This window comes from Apteryx rowi, unplaced genomic scaffold, assembly GCF_003343035.1.
Source record: "Apteryx rowi isolate R43461 unplaced genomic scaffold, aptRow1 scaffold_153, whole genome shotgun sequence".
In the NCBI taxonomy this organism is placed as follows: domain Eukaryota; kingdom Metazoa; phylum Chordata; class Aves; order Apterygiformes; family Apterygidae; genus Apteryx; species Apteryx rowi.
Genome location: NW_020447786.1, coordinates 1435006 through 1449146, shown reverse-complemented (window position 1 = coordinate 1449146; position 14141 = coordinate 1435006). Strand labels below are relative to the sequence as shown.

Here is a 14141-nt window from a genome sequence, read left to right as displayed (position 1 = left end):
CAACTCCATTGATAGGCTTATTCCAACAGGCATGTTCAGAGGCCCCCTCTCTTGTACAAGACTGGGTTTTCCACAGTAACTACACAATTGCCCATTGCTCTTTTAATTCAAAATGATGATTTTTGGAGGTTGATGTTTTAGTTACCACCCCATTCCCCTTTTTCCCCCAAAATCAAAGATTTGGAGTAGGAGACATGGTCCTGGACCACGTAATTCTAAAAGGATTTGAGTCCACAACTCACAACTCAAAGGAGTACATTAAACTGCAATGTGTGTTGACTGGGACAGGAAACTGGAGGAGAGGGTCTGCTTTCCATTCTCTCAGTCAAACAGAATGTCATTTTGTGGAAAGGAAGTCAGAASTTTGTGGTCCAAAGCAGACAGAAAAGTAGAAGCATGCCTCTGTAGTCCAGCAACTGGGAAATCCCCTGGGGAAAAAGAGAGGCCTAGGCTCAAGTCCCCAGTCCGAGCACTGTTTGTCTTTTATTCAATAACTGTTTAATGTAAAATCCATATTCAGTCCTTGGTGCAGGAATTCTCAAGAGAGGCAGGGTGACTCTCTCAAGTGAAGTAACTGTACTTGGCAAACAGTGCTTGGCAGTGTGCCACTGACTGCAATGAGGCTGATGAATATGCTTTTGGTGCATCATGGGTTTAACTTCTTAGGGTCCTTGTCCTCAGAAGCACTTTTATCAAACTCAGATTTTTCTCTTGTACTGCAGGGATGATGAAGGACCCTTGCCATGTATCTCTTCTCCCCACAAATAGTGGAAATTGAAAAACCAATGGCAAGATCTACAAGATGTTTGGCCAGCTCTAGTATTCTTTCACTAACAGGAAGAGCAATTCTAGCTAAGATATCAAAGCATGACAATGCCAAGTGCTCACAAGATTTATCTTGTAATCTCACTGTGCACAGCATACATCCTTTGGGACAAAATCCCCTGGGAAGTTTTCAAGTCTTCTAGTGAAGGAGATGGTCCTGGCATTACCAACTCATTCAGAAAGGTGAAAGATTCCTGGGCACTAGGAAGAAGAGAAAAGAGGCAAGAGAAGGAAACCATTATAGTGGAATCTCTACTACCTCCTGTTTGGTAAGTCCATAACACTTGTGGTGCATGCTTTCTGTGAAGTTGTTAGGGAGCACAGCCTCTTATTTCTAGACATGCAGGAAGATAGTGATCTGTTTTTCAACCACACAAAAGGATGACACCCATGAAATTTAGTTTTGGTCATAATGGGAAACACACAAGTACTGACTCAGCTAAAAGTTGCCAGCGTAGTGTTACTCCAGTGTTGATGGAGAGCAGCATTCAGAATAACTGCTCCCCATCACATCTGTTGGAATTATTCTCAGACAAAACGTGAGAGGACTCTCTGATCAGCACTGGACAGTGGGACTACATCTCCTCATTGACAGGGGATATACACAGCTATAACCAGTAGCCTTTTCAGCATCAGAAACAACTTAGGGAATAACACAAATGGCTCTCAACTCTGCCTGACATACTTACTCAACCCTGTCAAAGCTCTAGCTCTAAACYAGAGCACAAAGGACTAAAACTAAGTCTACCTAATCACCTAATGGTAAAATAAATATCTCTGATGGAGAAATAGCTCATGCCTTTTCTCCCAGAACACCATTACTATTGAAGCTATGGCTGCATATGATTCAGCAACCTGCTTTCAGACAAGTTTTACAGCCTCTGATGTCAGCGTGGTTAATAGGGAAGTCATCTGTAAGAACCACTAGGTTTACTGATATTCAGGTGAAAGATGGCAGTCTTGTGTACCAGCACTTCCATCACTGTTGAGTTGTGCAACATCTAAGCCAGCTAGGCTAGCATGCTCACTTCATGATTGCCAAGGTGCAAGGCAGCGTCATCGGATGCTCCTTTTCTAGTACTGCTCTGGTTATGACTGAGACTTCTGATTCCAAAGTGACCTACCAGATCTTCAAGRGAACCAAGCCTGAGGTGAATGCCTCTGAACACACAGAGCCAGCCAGAGGAAGTGAATGCAGTTCTCACCTACACAGAGAGGATATCATAGAATATGATCCCTGAGGGTTTGGACTGAAAGGTGAAACAAACAGCATGAAGCACTGTGCAGGGAGGACAGATTATAGGTGAAGCAGAAGATTAAGGAAAGAGTCTGACAAATTGTGCCTCACCAACAGCATATATGGCAGAAGTGCAGAAGGTAAAGTTTTTTTCCAACCCATCTGTTGGGAAACGAGGGAGAGAAGGTGCTGTTGAGGGTTTCTCAGTAGTGAACCAGATTTGACCCTGCAGGCATGTTCCTACAGTGGAGTCCAAACTGACATATACTAGAAGGACATCTGTTTCACAGCCACGTTAACTGGGTCCTTTGCTTACACACACAACTTAAGAGAATGACAATGTGCAAGCGGCTCATGAGTTATTGAATGAAAATGCTGCAGGAAGGATAGAGTGAGAAAAGCATTAAGATCAGAGAGAAACACTATTAAAACATATTTTTATTGCCAATTTTTTTGTAACAACTAAATTCATATAGTTCAGCAACTTATCTGCCAGTGGTTACAAATAATGCGAGGATTTTTTTATTTATTTTTTCCTCCCCTTTATCCATTATCTGTATTCCACAAACATCACAGGATGTGTCAGCAATTAACATAAATAAATCATCACCTTTTCAGAGAAAGCTTCAGTACAAGAATTTCAGATGATAGCAAAAATATTAGTGAATAGATCATGAAGGGCCTGCTCTATCCTCCACTGAAGTCAATGGGTATCTTTTCATTGACTTCAATGGATATTGGATCAGACCCAAATTGAAAAGATCAATATCACACACATTAGGATAAAAGAGCAACTATGCCCTCCTCCAGAAAAAGAACAGGAGTTCAATTCAAACAACAGATTACAGGAAGGAACGAGCTGGGGGAGAACCTTTTTCCTTCCTCTTTGAAAAAAAATCTTTAAGAGAACAGCAATTCAAGACACTGAGAGCTAAATCTCGCAGAGTTGTAACTCACTCTCATCTTCCACTATGCTCTGAATAGGTGGGGGGTGACTCACACTTTGAGAGATTGGGCCTGCTGTTATTAAACCAGCTCCTCTCACCTCATTCCTGTCTTTGGTTGAGAGTGCAGAACGGAGATTCAATATAGTGATTTTAGTCTGTCCACTGAACTGTCAAGGCTTCAGAAGAACACAGTTAACATTTTCAAATCCAGAAATCAGAAGCCCCAGTATCAATTCAAGAACCTACACTGGAAAGCCTCATTCTCAAGTGTGCTACCAGGCTGGTAATAGGCACAGTCAAGACACTAAGACACTCAACTGTCATGTTTCACTTCAGAGGTTTAACTACAGAGTGTTTTGAGTCATTGTTTTGCCTTCCTGTTTGTTCCATTCACACAGTTCTTGATTTAACCCAGTAGAACGGTATGGGAAATGACCCTACAACTAGGTAAACGTGCACAGTTCATAATTCTGGCTGCAAGTGTAGCTCCTTACCCATCTCACAGAGATCCAAAACTCACTAAAATCTAGATAAGCTGCAGCTTGCTCAGCCATCTGAAAAATCAGGGTTTGGAGGCCTTTAAAAATCAAATGTGAACTTCAGAGGCTGAAATATCTGAATTTTTTTAAAATGATGGACAAGTTTCTAAAGAGTTAAGATGGCTCTTCAGTACTTGAGATTAGGCCCAGACCGGAAAGACTGTATATCAGGAGAGATGATGGACTCTGCTCTCCTCCATAAGGAGGACAGAGTTGACCCAAACAACAGATCACAGAAGAAATTCAGTTTTGGTAAGCCTCCTGCCTTTCATTAATGAACTCCTGACAGAAAAGTAGCTTAGGCAGTCTACTAGTTTCATAGGGACTTTTTCAAGCAGAGCAATTACATAATATTCTATTGCTTCAGAAGACTGTGATGAGAAAAGGAAGTGCAACTGCTCAGAGAGCCCAGCCATAGTAGTATTTTTCTGAAAACTTTGAATCTGACCATGGCACTCAAAGGCATTCATGGAAGTCCAAGAACAAGGCAAAAATCTTTGGGGCTTGCCTAAAAAGCTAAAAGCAAACTTTATTTTTGTCAAATATATATCATGCTTCAGAAGGAAAAGGTAAGCTGTTCGCCTGGCAASTGTTTGTCACCAATAAACTATAATTAACTTAGATGCTACACTGAATTTCCTTCACTAGCAACCTATTTAATACTTTTTTGCTGGACAAAAAAAGGAATCCTTAACTCTAGCCAAAAGGATGAGGTTTTTGGAAGTGTTGTGCCCTTAGTGTTAGGACATACATGCAACTTAGATGCTACACTGAATTTGCCTCACTAGCAACCTATTTAATACTTTTTTGCTGGACAAAAAAAGGAATCCTTAACTCTAGCCATTCCCCCCAGGTCTCTCTCCCAGGGAGAGAAACAGAGGAAGGTTGGCTTTTTTGTCCACTTGGTAGTCCAGGAGCCTGAGCAGCGGCAGTTTAGGATGACAAAAGGTTTTATTCACTTCATTAGCTTCCAAACAGTCTGGTTTCTACCCATTCACTATCACAAGTTTACTTGAAAGAGAGGCAAATGCATTTTTAGGGATGTAAACAATTTCCTTCAAGAACTGTTTTCATTCCCTCACCCTCTGATATCACACACATATTTCTGCCATGCACCCCAAATGGACTAATCCAAGTAGACTTTTCACTCTCATTTAGCATGGCAACTCCCTGCAAGGCCTGGTGTGTAGCAGTTCAGGAGCAGTGCTCCAGGGCTCTTCCTACTGCTTCCCCCATCCGTTTTTCTTCAGTTTCCCAACTCAACTGTGCAAGCACTGTTTAGTGCATTCTGCTTGCAGCATTAAAGCAGAGCACCTACTTGGTAGCAGAAATCAGGTGTTTGCTAGGGAAGGGAGGCAAGACCTAACCTAACCTAACCAGGAAGGGAAAAGGACCATATCAGATCAAGGTGAGAAAAACAGGGATGACTAAATGGGATTTGGGGTAAGAAAGGGAGATTCAGGGGATTTGGGGCAGTGGGAGGCTTTCTGGGATATTGAGTCTATTGGACTTACAGTGCATACCATCAAGAGAGCTAGCAAATCTAAAGGACAAAACTACTTCAGCAGATTTGATATGGTTTCCAAGGGTGAGGAGGCTGCCTACAATCATTTCAGTGAGGAACCCAACTCTTTAATTTGTTGTTTCTTTACCTAAAAAGTTAAATAATTCAGGTTTGTTACAGATCCATTCACCCAGCTCTGATCAGGTAAATAGTATCTGATCAGCATTCAGTTCTGCCCATGACTAAAGGTGGGATTTTATTCTCCCTCTAACAATTTGCTTCATCCCTTTCAACTTTCAGTTACTAATTACTGTACAGTCATTTGTAGTTAACAGATTAGACTAAAGCAACATCCAATCCAGATCTAGAACATGCCATTGTACAAATTCATCATTATGCAGATGCAGTTAAACCCATTTATATGTACCCCCTGTATTCACAAGTGACTTAGGAAAATATTTATGTAAGGTATGGAAAGCTGTACAGTATGAATCTAGAAAATACATGCAGCAGCCAGGCAGACAGACAGCTAAAGCACGCTTTAAATAAGGTGCTAATGTGTAATTATCCATACACCTTTCAGTCTGAAGGAAATTTATAGAGCCCCATTTATAGTATAACATTGCCCCAGAATCCATTGATAAAGGTCTCACCTAAGCTTTCAAGTGTAGGAGTAAAATAACTGAGAGAGGAGGAGGGAGATCAGAAGCAGAGAATGGAAATCAGGAATAGAACAGTGCAAAAAGCCACAAAGTGATAAGTATTGTTTACCTGTCAGTTGACATTGATTAATCTTGTGTTCTGTGATATCACTCAGTGACTCAAACACCTGGAGGCAGCTGTCACAGCTGTGCACAGCTTCTTCTTCCAACTCCTCCCCTTCATCCAGCCTTTTCTTACAGTCTAGCACTTCTCCATCTTCCGCCTTGTCTTCTAGTTTACAGTTAGGGTCTGAAAGAAAATCAAGATCATGACCTCAGGCTTCTAAGAACAGAACCTTTAAAAAGAAGAAAACAAAAAGCAGGAGAGGTTCTTGTGGTAAGGATGAGAAGAAGTATTTTTGTCATGAGCCTGCAGCACTGTAGATTTTATTGCTAAATAAGCACAGGAGGCTTTTTCCTTAATTTTTTTCTAACCTTGATGAAAGGAGAATTTCCCTTCTGTTTCCACAAATGCAGCACTATTCCTCACTCAGGCAGATCTTTCATGCTTCTATGTTAAGTTTGTCAATTTTATCACAGCTATTGAAGCTGCTTTGATCATTATAAGAAAGGATAAGCCACCTATGCAATTAGTTTTCAATGAAAAGAAAAATCAAATCAATGAATGTGCAGGAACTTCTTTTCACTGTTAACTACAGCATTTTGCAGGAAATTACCAGAATTAAGAGACTAACAAATTTGATTTACATAAACACGAAATTAATCTTGATTTTACAACCGACTCTACTACTCCATCACTATATTACTTGACACAAACAATGCTCTAGAAAGATTATACCCTGGGTCAAAATGTTACACATGCTTTGAACTCGTGTCTGACTTAAGGCAAACCTGGTAGAGTTCCTGTATTTGCTAGATCACAGAAAACTGGAAACAAACTGTTGTAAACCCTAAATAGTGTGTAAGGATAACTCTGTCTTTTTCACATGTTAGTAAGTGTTTGGGGAGTAGCAGGGTAATTCTAGCCTCAGAGCAGCAGTCCTGAGCCCAGTCAAAGCTTCCAAACTGGAAGAATTGGGAGGTTTCACCCACAATTTCCCCCCTGTGCACTGAGAAGCCACACAACTCACTGCACTACCTCAGTTCTGGAGGTGACCAGTGTTGACGTGAGGTAATGTGAAGTCTAGAACTTTTCTTCCTCCTCTGAGAAATGGCGTAGCTTAAACTACTCCTGACTTTTTGCCCACTTTACTAAAAGCTTCCTTCAAAGGACAGAAATAAAACAATCTGTCTTCCCTAATAAAGCAAGCTGGCACTTAACTTTGTTTTTCCTTGGGAACCACAGCACAACAAGTGAAATGCAGAAGAAAAATGGTTGTGTACATTCCAGCAAAAGGAATGCAAGTGTTTCACCACTTTTTCCTTTTCTACATTAGCCATCTCATTTTTCCTTTCAGATATTTGAGAGAACTGAGACTGAAACAAGTCATTTTAGGAAACAAGGAAAAACTCATGTAATAATAGGAGATTGTGCAAGTGTGTTTTAAGATGTCACGCTCTTTAGCCAAGCGGGTGACTAACCAGGAGCAAGGTCCTTGTCTGCAGCAACACAGAGGTGGTGTCTGTAAACCCACTTTATTTAGCATTGCAATTGATTAGGATCATGAACAACTCACCGTACCTTTGCTGAGTAACTTCTAACTAAAAGACGCAAACATATTTCACACAATCAGTTCATATTAGAATGGAGAAGGGGGAAAATTCCACTTTAAACCACTCGAAAATCCTCTGTGAGCACCCTACAGTGATGTGGGCGCAGCCATGTCTGCATTGCTATTGTGCACAAGGAGCAGGTGTTCTTGCTGTCCACAAGGGTTAGGGCTCTCATCATCTTTCTACATCCTTCAGTCCACATTGCTGTACCCCTGCCCTTCAACCGTTCAAATACAGAAGGAGCTGCAAGCAGAAACTGGAAATGACCCATGTCAGGAAGTCTTCCTCATGCTATGTGGTTCATGATCAAAACCAAGGAATTTCTTTGACAAGGGTAAAGGGCAGAATTTATTTTTAAGGGAATTATATTACAGAGGGAAAACAGATTAGTTTTAAAAAAAAACACATTCTGAAGGCAAAAACGTATTTTCTGTGCAAAAGTCCTGCCTACACATAGAGTATGATCCTTGTATAACAAATTACATTCACAAGGTTCTTGCAAGAATGAAAACTTTATCTTGGGCAGCTACTTTCAAATAAAGGAGCAGTCAGCAAATTTACACAGCCAGCAGGGATAGTAATCAAATATAAGTACTTTAGGAAATTTTTGCCATTTTTGAATGCTCTATCTGAATCTAAACAACTTACATTAACTTACATCGCCACTATATTTTCCAAGATCTTTTGCAAGTTTAATAAAAGTAGTTTAAAGATCACAAGGTTATAAGCAGTTTAGAAAAAGAAATAATTGTCTTAACTGTTGCAAACTGACCCCAACATCATTAAACACTTGTTGGAAGGCAGCATGTGCACATCGCATACTATTAGTTGTTCAGCTCAAGCTCCCAGTTTCATCTAACAAAACTGACAGCACTCAGGGAAATGTGGGCACTGGGCTTGAATTTTAACATGAGTATTTAAATGCTGCACATAAAGTTTACAGACCTGTTTGTTTTAAAATAAGGGTAGTATCTGACTTTGCTTTAAGTACAATGCTGAAGGAAAGAAAAGGGCGGGGAGGGAATTCTCAAGACTTATTATTCAGAAACACTTGCATTTTACAGAAATTCAACAATACACACATACATATGCACACATGCACCCCTTAGTGCACAAAAGCCTAAAGAATTGTTCAATTTAAAGCTTCCTACTTAGAGACCAGTTATTAAAATTAGAATCGTTTTAAGACTAATAAATGTTTTGCTTCTCCTTCTGCATTTGCAGATATAAACTCTGCAGGGACAGAAATCAGTCAAGCTTATTCCCTTCTGCTGCAACTTTAGAATACATGCTCTAGCCAACTGGCACATTTGTTTTTAGGTCAACACTTAAGTGGGACCCTCTGGGACCTAGGTTCGAGTTTAGCCTACAACAGCTTTGTGAAATGAGTTCTGGCAGTCTCAGCCCCTCTCAATGAATGCATTTCCACTGTGATCCACTTTCATGAAGAGATGTCACCACAGAAATAAAAAGATTTTTAAAGACAGAAAATACCATTTGGAGGCTTTGTGAATAGATAGTTTTTCAGTAAGTGTCTTACAACAATAAGTATCTTTCATCAAGAGCTAGTCTAACCCTGAATGGTTACTTAAACTGAGGATAAGCTACCTTATTTGAGCTGCTCTTTTGAGAGACTAGAATAAAATCTATTTTATAGATGCAACATATATTCATCTGCTCTTGCTCCTTTACCTCCTATTTAAGCTCGTGCTCTCACAGACTTTAGGGCAAATGCCGTTTGTCTCCCACATTTCTTTTCTCCCCAACATCTGCAACAAACACAGCTACAATTCCCTCATGAAAGATTTTCTTGATACTAAGATTACCTTTCCCAACATCTGCAACCACCACTGTCATTTCCAGAGGCTTCCCTACCATGTTTCAGAGACTGCCATACAACAACTGAAAATTTTCAATACACACCAGCAACAATACACACACCCTGGCTCCATCTGCAGATACCATTTAAAATTATCTAGTGTGGAAAGAAGGGTTACGTTTTTGGAGTAGAAATAATTTCAACCTATTAATGCACTTAAAAAAAACCACAGTTGTCTTCTGTTACTGATTATGTTAATTTCCATTTATAAATAATGTTAAAAGAAGCATGATTTTCTCATTACTATGTTCCCTGGCAGGTGGTTCTCCCCTTACCTTCTTCCTCCTCCTCATAGGGGATGTTATTGCTGTAACTTGGTCTAATAAAACTGCAACTTTGAGGAAAATGAAAAATTGCATTGGCTTAAAAGCGTTGGAAGTAATAAAGCCATGGACTTCAATTAATTTCAAGTATGGCAGCGGTTTAAGGCCAACCAGCAGAAATCCTATTCTGTCCATGTAAAAATGAAGTTTCACCACATTTACTTTTTATAACCCATATAAAAGTCAAGTAAAAGTAATGAATATCTAAAAGCCATCTCAGTGGACTGGCAAAGACTATCTGTATTCTTGAAAGTCCTCTTACATATTTCTGCCTGTGCTATAAGGATCCATAGCTGATCACAACTAAAACGTCAAACTACCAGGAAAACAGCCTACTTTCCAATCCATTTCACTGCCTTGCCATAGACCTCCTTCCAATCCACTTCTGCATGGAAAAGTGCTGGCAAAAGAAAGGAAAACTAAGATCATGTGGTTATAATTATTACCAGGCAAGGAATATTTYTTCAGTTCAGTGGTAAAGTAAAACTCTGTCGCTCTCTGCTCCCAATAGTGTCCATCGCAAAACAACTGCCTCATTAAATCTCTGCAGTAAGATTAATATGCCGTAGCTGCACTACATTTATAACTTGGTACTCTATAAAAAGCACATTTAATGGTTAGAGCCAGAGCTTAGACACAAAGTATTACTATAAAAACTTCTGGCAGTGTGTATACAGTGTGGGCCTTCTGTACTACTTGCTGTTTCAGAAGGTTTTTTTGTTCTTTAATATCAGCATTACATTCTTGCTATAGAGAGAAACAGAATGTCAGATCTTGCCTAGAAACAGACAGAGACAATGCAGGACATGATGGGGAATAAATAAACTAACAAGACAACATAACCATTGAAAATTATTTTAAGAAAAAATGTAGAAAAGCAACCATTCCTTGTCATATTGATCTCCAGTTTTGCAGTCCTCTATTTCTTCTACTAGAAGTGTTTATAGCAGTACAAGTTTGGGTTTTTTTTTCCATTTTCAAGTTTATAAATAACTAAGTGGATACATAACTACTTTCGAAGAGTTTAAGTACACTCAGAAGAGTTTGAGAAATTTTCTGTCAAAAAAGCAGAGAACTCTCTCACTTTTATTTCCTCATTTTAAACAATACAATTTACTTACAGAGCCACTAGAGCCTATTAAAGGAGGTAATCACCAAAACCAAACCTACACAACAAAAATATAAAGCATCCTAGCCAAACAAAAGTTAACTGCATTTTTCACCTTTGTAAGAGGAATAACTCAAAATATTCTTGACAAGTTACCTACATACTACACACAGGCAGAGATGAGTAGTCTTCTAGGAATATTGTTAAAGAACCAGCCCTTACTTCAAAAGGTGACCTCAGCAAAACGAATAAGACCACTCAGATGAGTCCGTACTGCCCTTCAGATAAAATTCTGTGGAATCAGTACCAAAGACAAAAGTGATGTATTTCTTGAATTCCCACAATCATATTAAGTTGCAAGAACAAAAGAGCCCTTGTTGTTATAAGAATTAACAATTATTTCTTCATGATTATTAACAATACATTTCACTTCGATTCTGACTTAACAGATTTGTCCACCTGATCCCACTGGCTTAAAATTAAGGGCCTCTGACTGCTAAGAAATTATACAAACAATTATAAATGATCCTCATCCACATATTTTGAAAATAGCTTAAATGAAATAAATATTCAAGTTCATCTGAACTGACATAGGGTGGGTTTTTACATGGGGGATTTAGAGAAGGTTTATTTATAACAAAAAGAAAAACATGGTGGACTTTTAAAAGGTAAGTATCTCCCTTTCAGTTGGCTGACCTACAAAAGGCAGAATTTCTAATTCTCAGCAATTGAAAGGTGAGAGGAAAGGAATGTCAGTTTTTCATCATGATCTCCAAAAACGCATTCTAAGTTGAAACTCAGGAGGAGGAGGAGGAGTGTGGGCTTTGCAAAAATACCCCAAAACAAAAAAAAACCTCACACTGTTGTCAAACAGGAAGCAAACACTAATGAAGGAATTTAGCATTACCAGTCTGTGCGGCTGTGTGTCCCACACCTGCCTGCTGGTCCTCTGTTTCATTTTCTTCTACTGTCAGAAAAAGGTAAACAAAACAAAAACAGAACAAAAAAAAAAAAAAAAAAAGGATGTTAGGTAGGTAGTTTCAAGCATCTTTACACTAGCTTCAGTTCTGAAGGCCAGTAATGCTTGTACAACACAGCCAAGACAAGCTTGCTGAATACAGGCCCACTGCAAAGCGCAAAAGTGTAGACCAGATCAAAAACAGAATACTTTGCTGTATGGAAGCTATACATCTGAAAACAGAGTGACCAAATAGGTTTCATGGCTTAAAAAACAAACCTAATTTCCTCTGGGACATTTTTCTTCAATCCACTCTACTGTATTCGATTACGCAACTAAATGAGAGAATAATTCTGGGTTTGAAGATTCCACTTGTTCCCTCCACATGGATAAGTGAAAGCCTTCTCCTGGCAGATGGGGGAGATATGTGTGCTAATTCATACGTAAGCCTTAAAAAAAAAAAAAAAAATCCTATATTCAGTAGCAAACATCTCAGCAGTGCAGACAGCCTTGCAAAGGAGAACCAACCCCATGCTGTTTTACTATATACACAATGCCAGCATCTTTCCCTTGGCTCACAGCTTTCCAGAGCAGTAGAACTAAAAACAATACAATTCTTGTCAGATTCACTATTCAAAACTTATTGGGCAAGACTGAACCTAACAAGAGCCATTCTGCTGCTACTTTGAAAAATTAGAGAGCTGTGCTGGTACACTCTGATTATGATGCCTAAGTAAGATTGACTCTCCCAAAGTAAAAGTTAGGGAAGAGCTAAAAGGCAGAACCACTTCCTTTCTATTCTCCCAAAGACTGAGTTCTTTGAATTTAGAGAACAGAAAAGAGAAAAGAATTCATTCTCCCTCCACAGGGGAAAAATCTGAAAGGGGAAAGACTGCACTTTTACATATTTCCAACTCCCAAGAATTCAGACCTCAAAAAATAATCATGAGACTGAGTTAAAAGTCCCAAGTTTTTTTGTTTTTTGTTTTTTTTTTTGGCGGGGGGGTGGGGAGGTTCCTGGTTCTTGGGACAACAGAAAACAACGCTCAGGGTCACCCTTTAAATCTAGACATATATCCAAAAGAAGAGACACACATACACACTCCACAGCTACCTCTTTTCCTCTTCCGCCAGTCTCAAGACTGTCATAAACTTTGTGGTTTCTAGAATCTGGGTTTCTAGAAAAAACACCAGTTTTCGTAAGGACACTCTAAGGATACCAGAAACACAAAACAGAGAATACATTAGAAAAAGAGAGTCAAGTATAATCTTTGGAGGACTGTAAACAATCTCTATCCCAGAGTTGTGGCTAGTTAAGCAGACTCTTCTCATCAACAGAGATCTGATAAATTTTCCTAAGACCTGGAATAAGACAAATATTTCACAAAATATGACTTTGTGAGCTGCCTGTTTCACTTGAACATGTATTTTGCAGCCATGAAGTACTTCAGCAGTAGCAATACTGCATGATTTTCTTTGTTACGCTGAAGCAGTCATTCCAGCAGCCCTCGCAGCTAAAGAAAACTGGTCAGACAAAGAAAGCAATAGGAAAAGCTCATGAAAAGGAGAGCTTCAGGGAGCACATGGTCAAACTAAGCTAAATAGAAAGATTTTGCACTAGGGGAGCACAGATCAGTAAGACTCATTAATACAAGAAGAATAATGAATACAACTAGTATACCATTAAAAAAAAAAGATACTGCCATTTTTGACCCCCTCAAAGCCCCCAGTGAAACCTCTGAAGGAGTCTAACGTGACTCCATTTATGCCCATCCCCAGCTTTTGATCTATTTACAAAAAAACAATCTCAAGAACAAACTCTAAAACCAAAAAATCAGTCCAGTTCCACCCCTGAAAAGGAAACTCATCTTGGTCATCAGTATCTGCTAATCAACCACATTAAAGATTGCAGACATATCTATAAATGAAATACCGAGCCATGATGCATGTTTTAAGTCTGAACTCAGTCCAAAAAGGCAATTTAAAAATTCTAACTATTTTTAAGCTCAGGATGGAATTGAGCTGCCCAAACACAAACTTTTCAAGAATTGTTCCCCACATGGGGAAACTTCAAAACCAAGCAGCCATCCACTAAGAAGTAAACAAGAACTGCTTGTTTGAAGTGGATCTGCACTTACAAATACAAGTGTATGCAAATTAAAATGCAAGAGTTCATCTTTCTGCTGTTCTGTACTGAACGACTACTGCCACCAGCTGCAGTACCAGAATCTCTCACTGCTAATGAGCTGTGAGCGCGTACCAAAACGTGGTCAGATTGCACTGCTGACTGAGAGCTACACTGAACATTTTAAAGTCTGAAAATGGAACAAACAAATATGGATACTGCCTAACGAATTGTCTTCATGTGCATTTTTGTAATGCAAAAATGTGCCAGCATATACCTTGTGAAACCGATTATTTAAAACCTTTCCACTATTTAGGGGTC

General features: G+C 39.3%; 1 protein-coding gene across 1 annotated transcript in view; it reads right to left on the bottom strand.

The window, feature by feature from the left end:
* ZNF521 (zinc finger protein 521) overlaps nucleotides 1-14141 on the bottom strand; it is a 233355-nt gene that overhangs the window by 203130 nt on the left and 16084 nt on the right. Inside the window, exon 3 of the mRNA XM_026059180.1 lies at nucleotides 5824-6003. Within this exon, the coding sequence (XP_025914965.1) occupies nucleotides 5824-6003 (180 nt within the window). The remainder of the gene's footprint in view (nucleotides 1-5823; nucleotides 6004-14141) is intronic.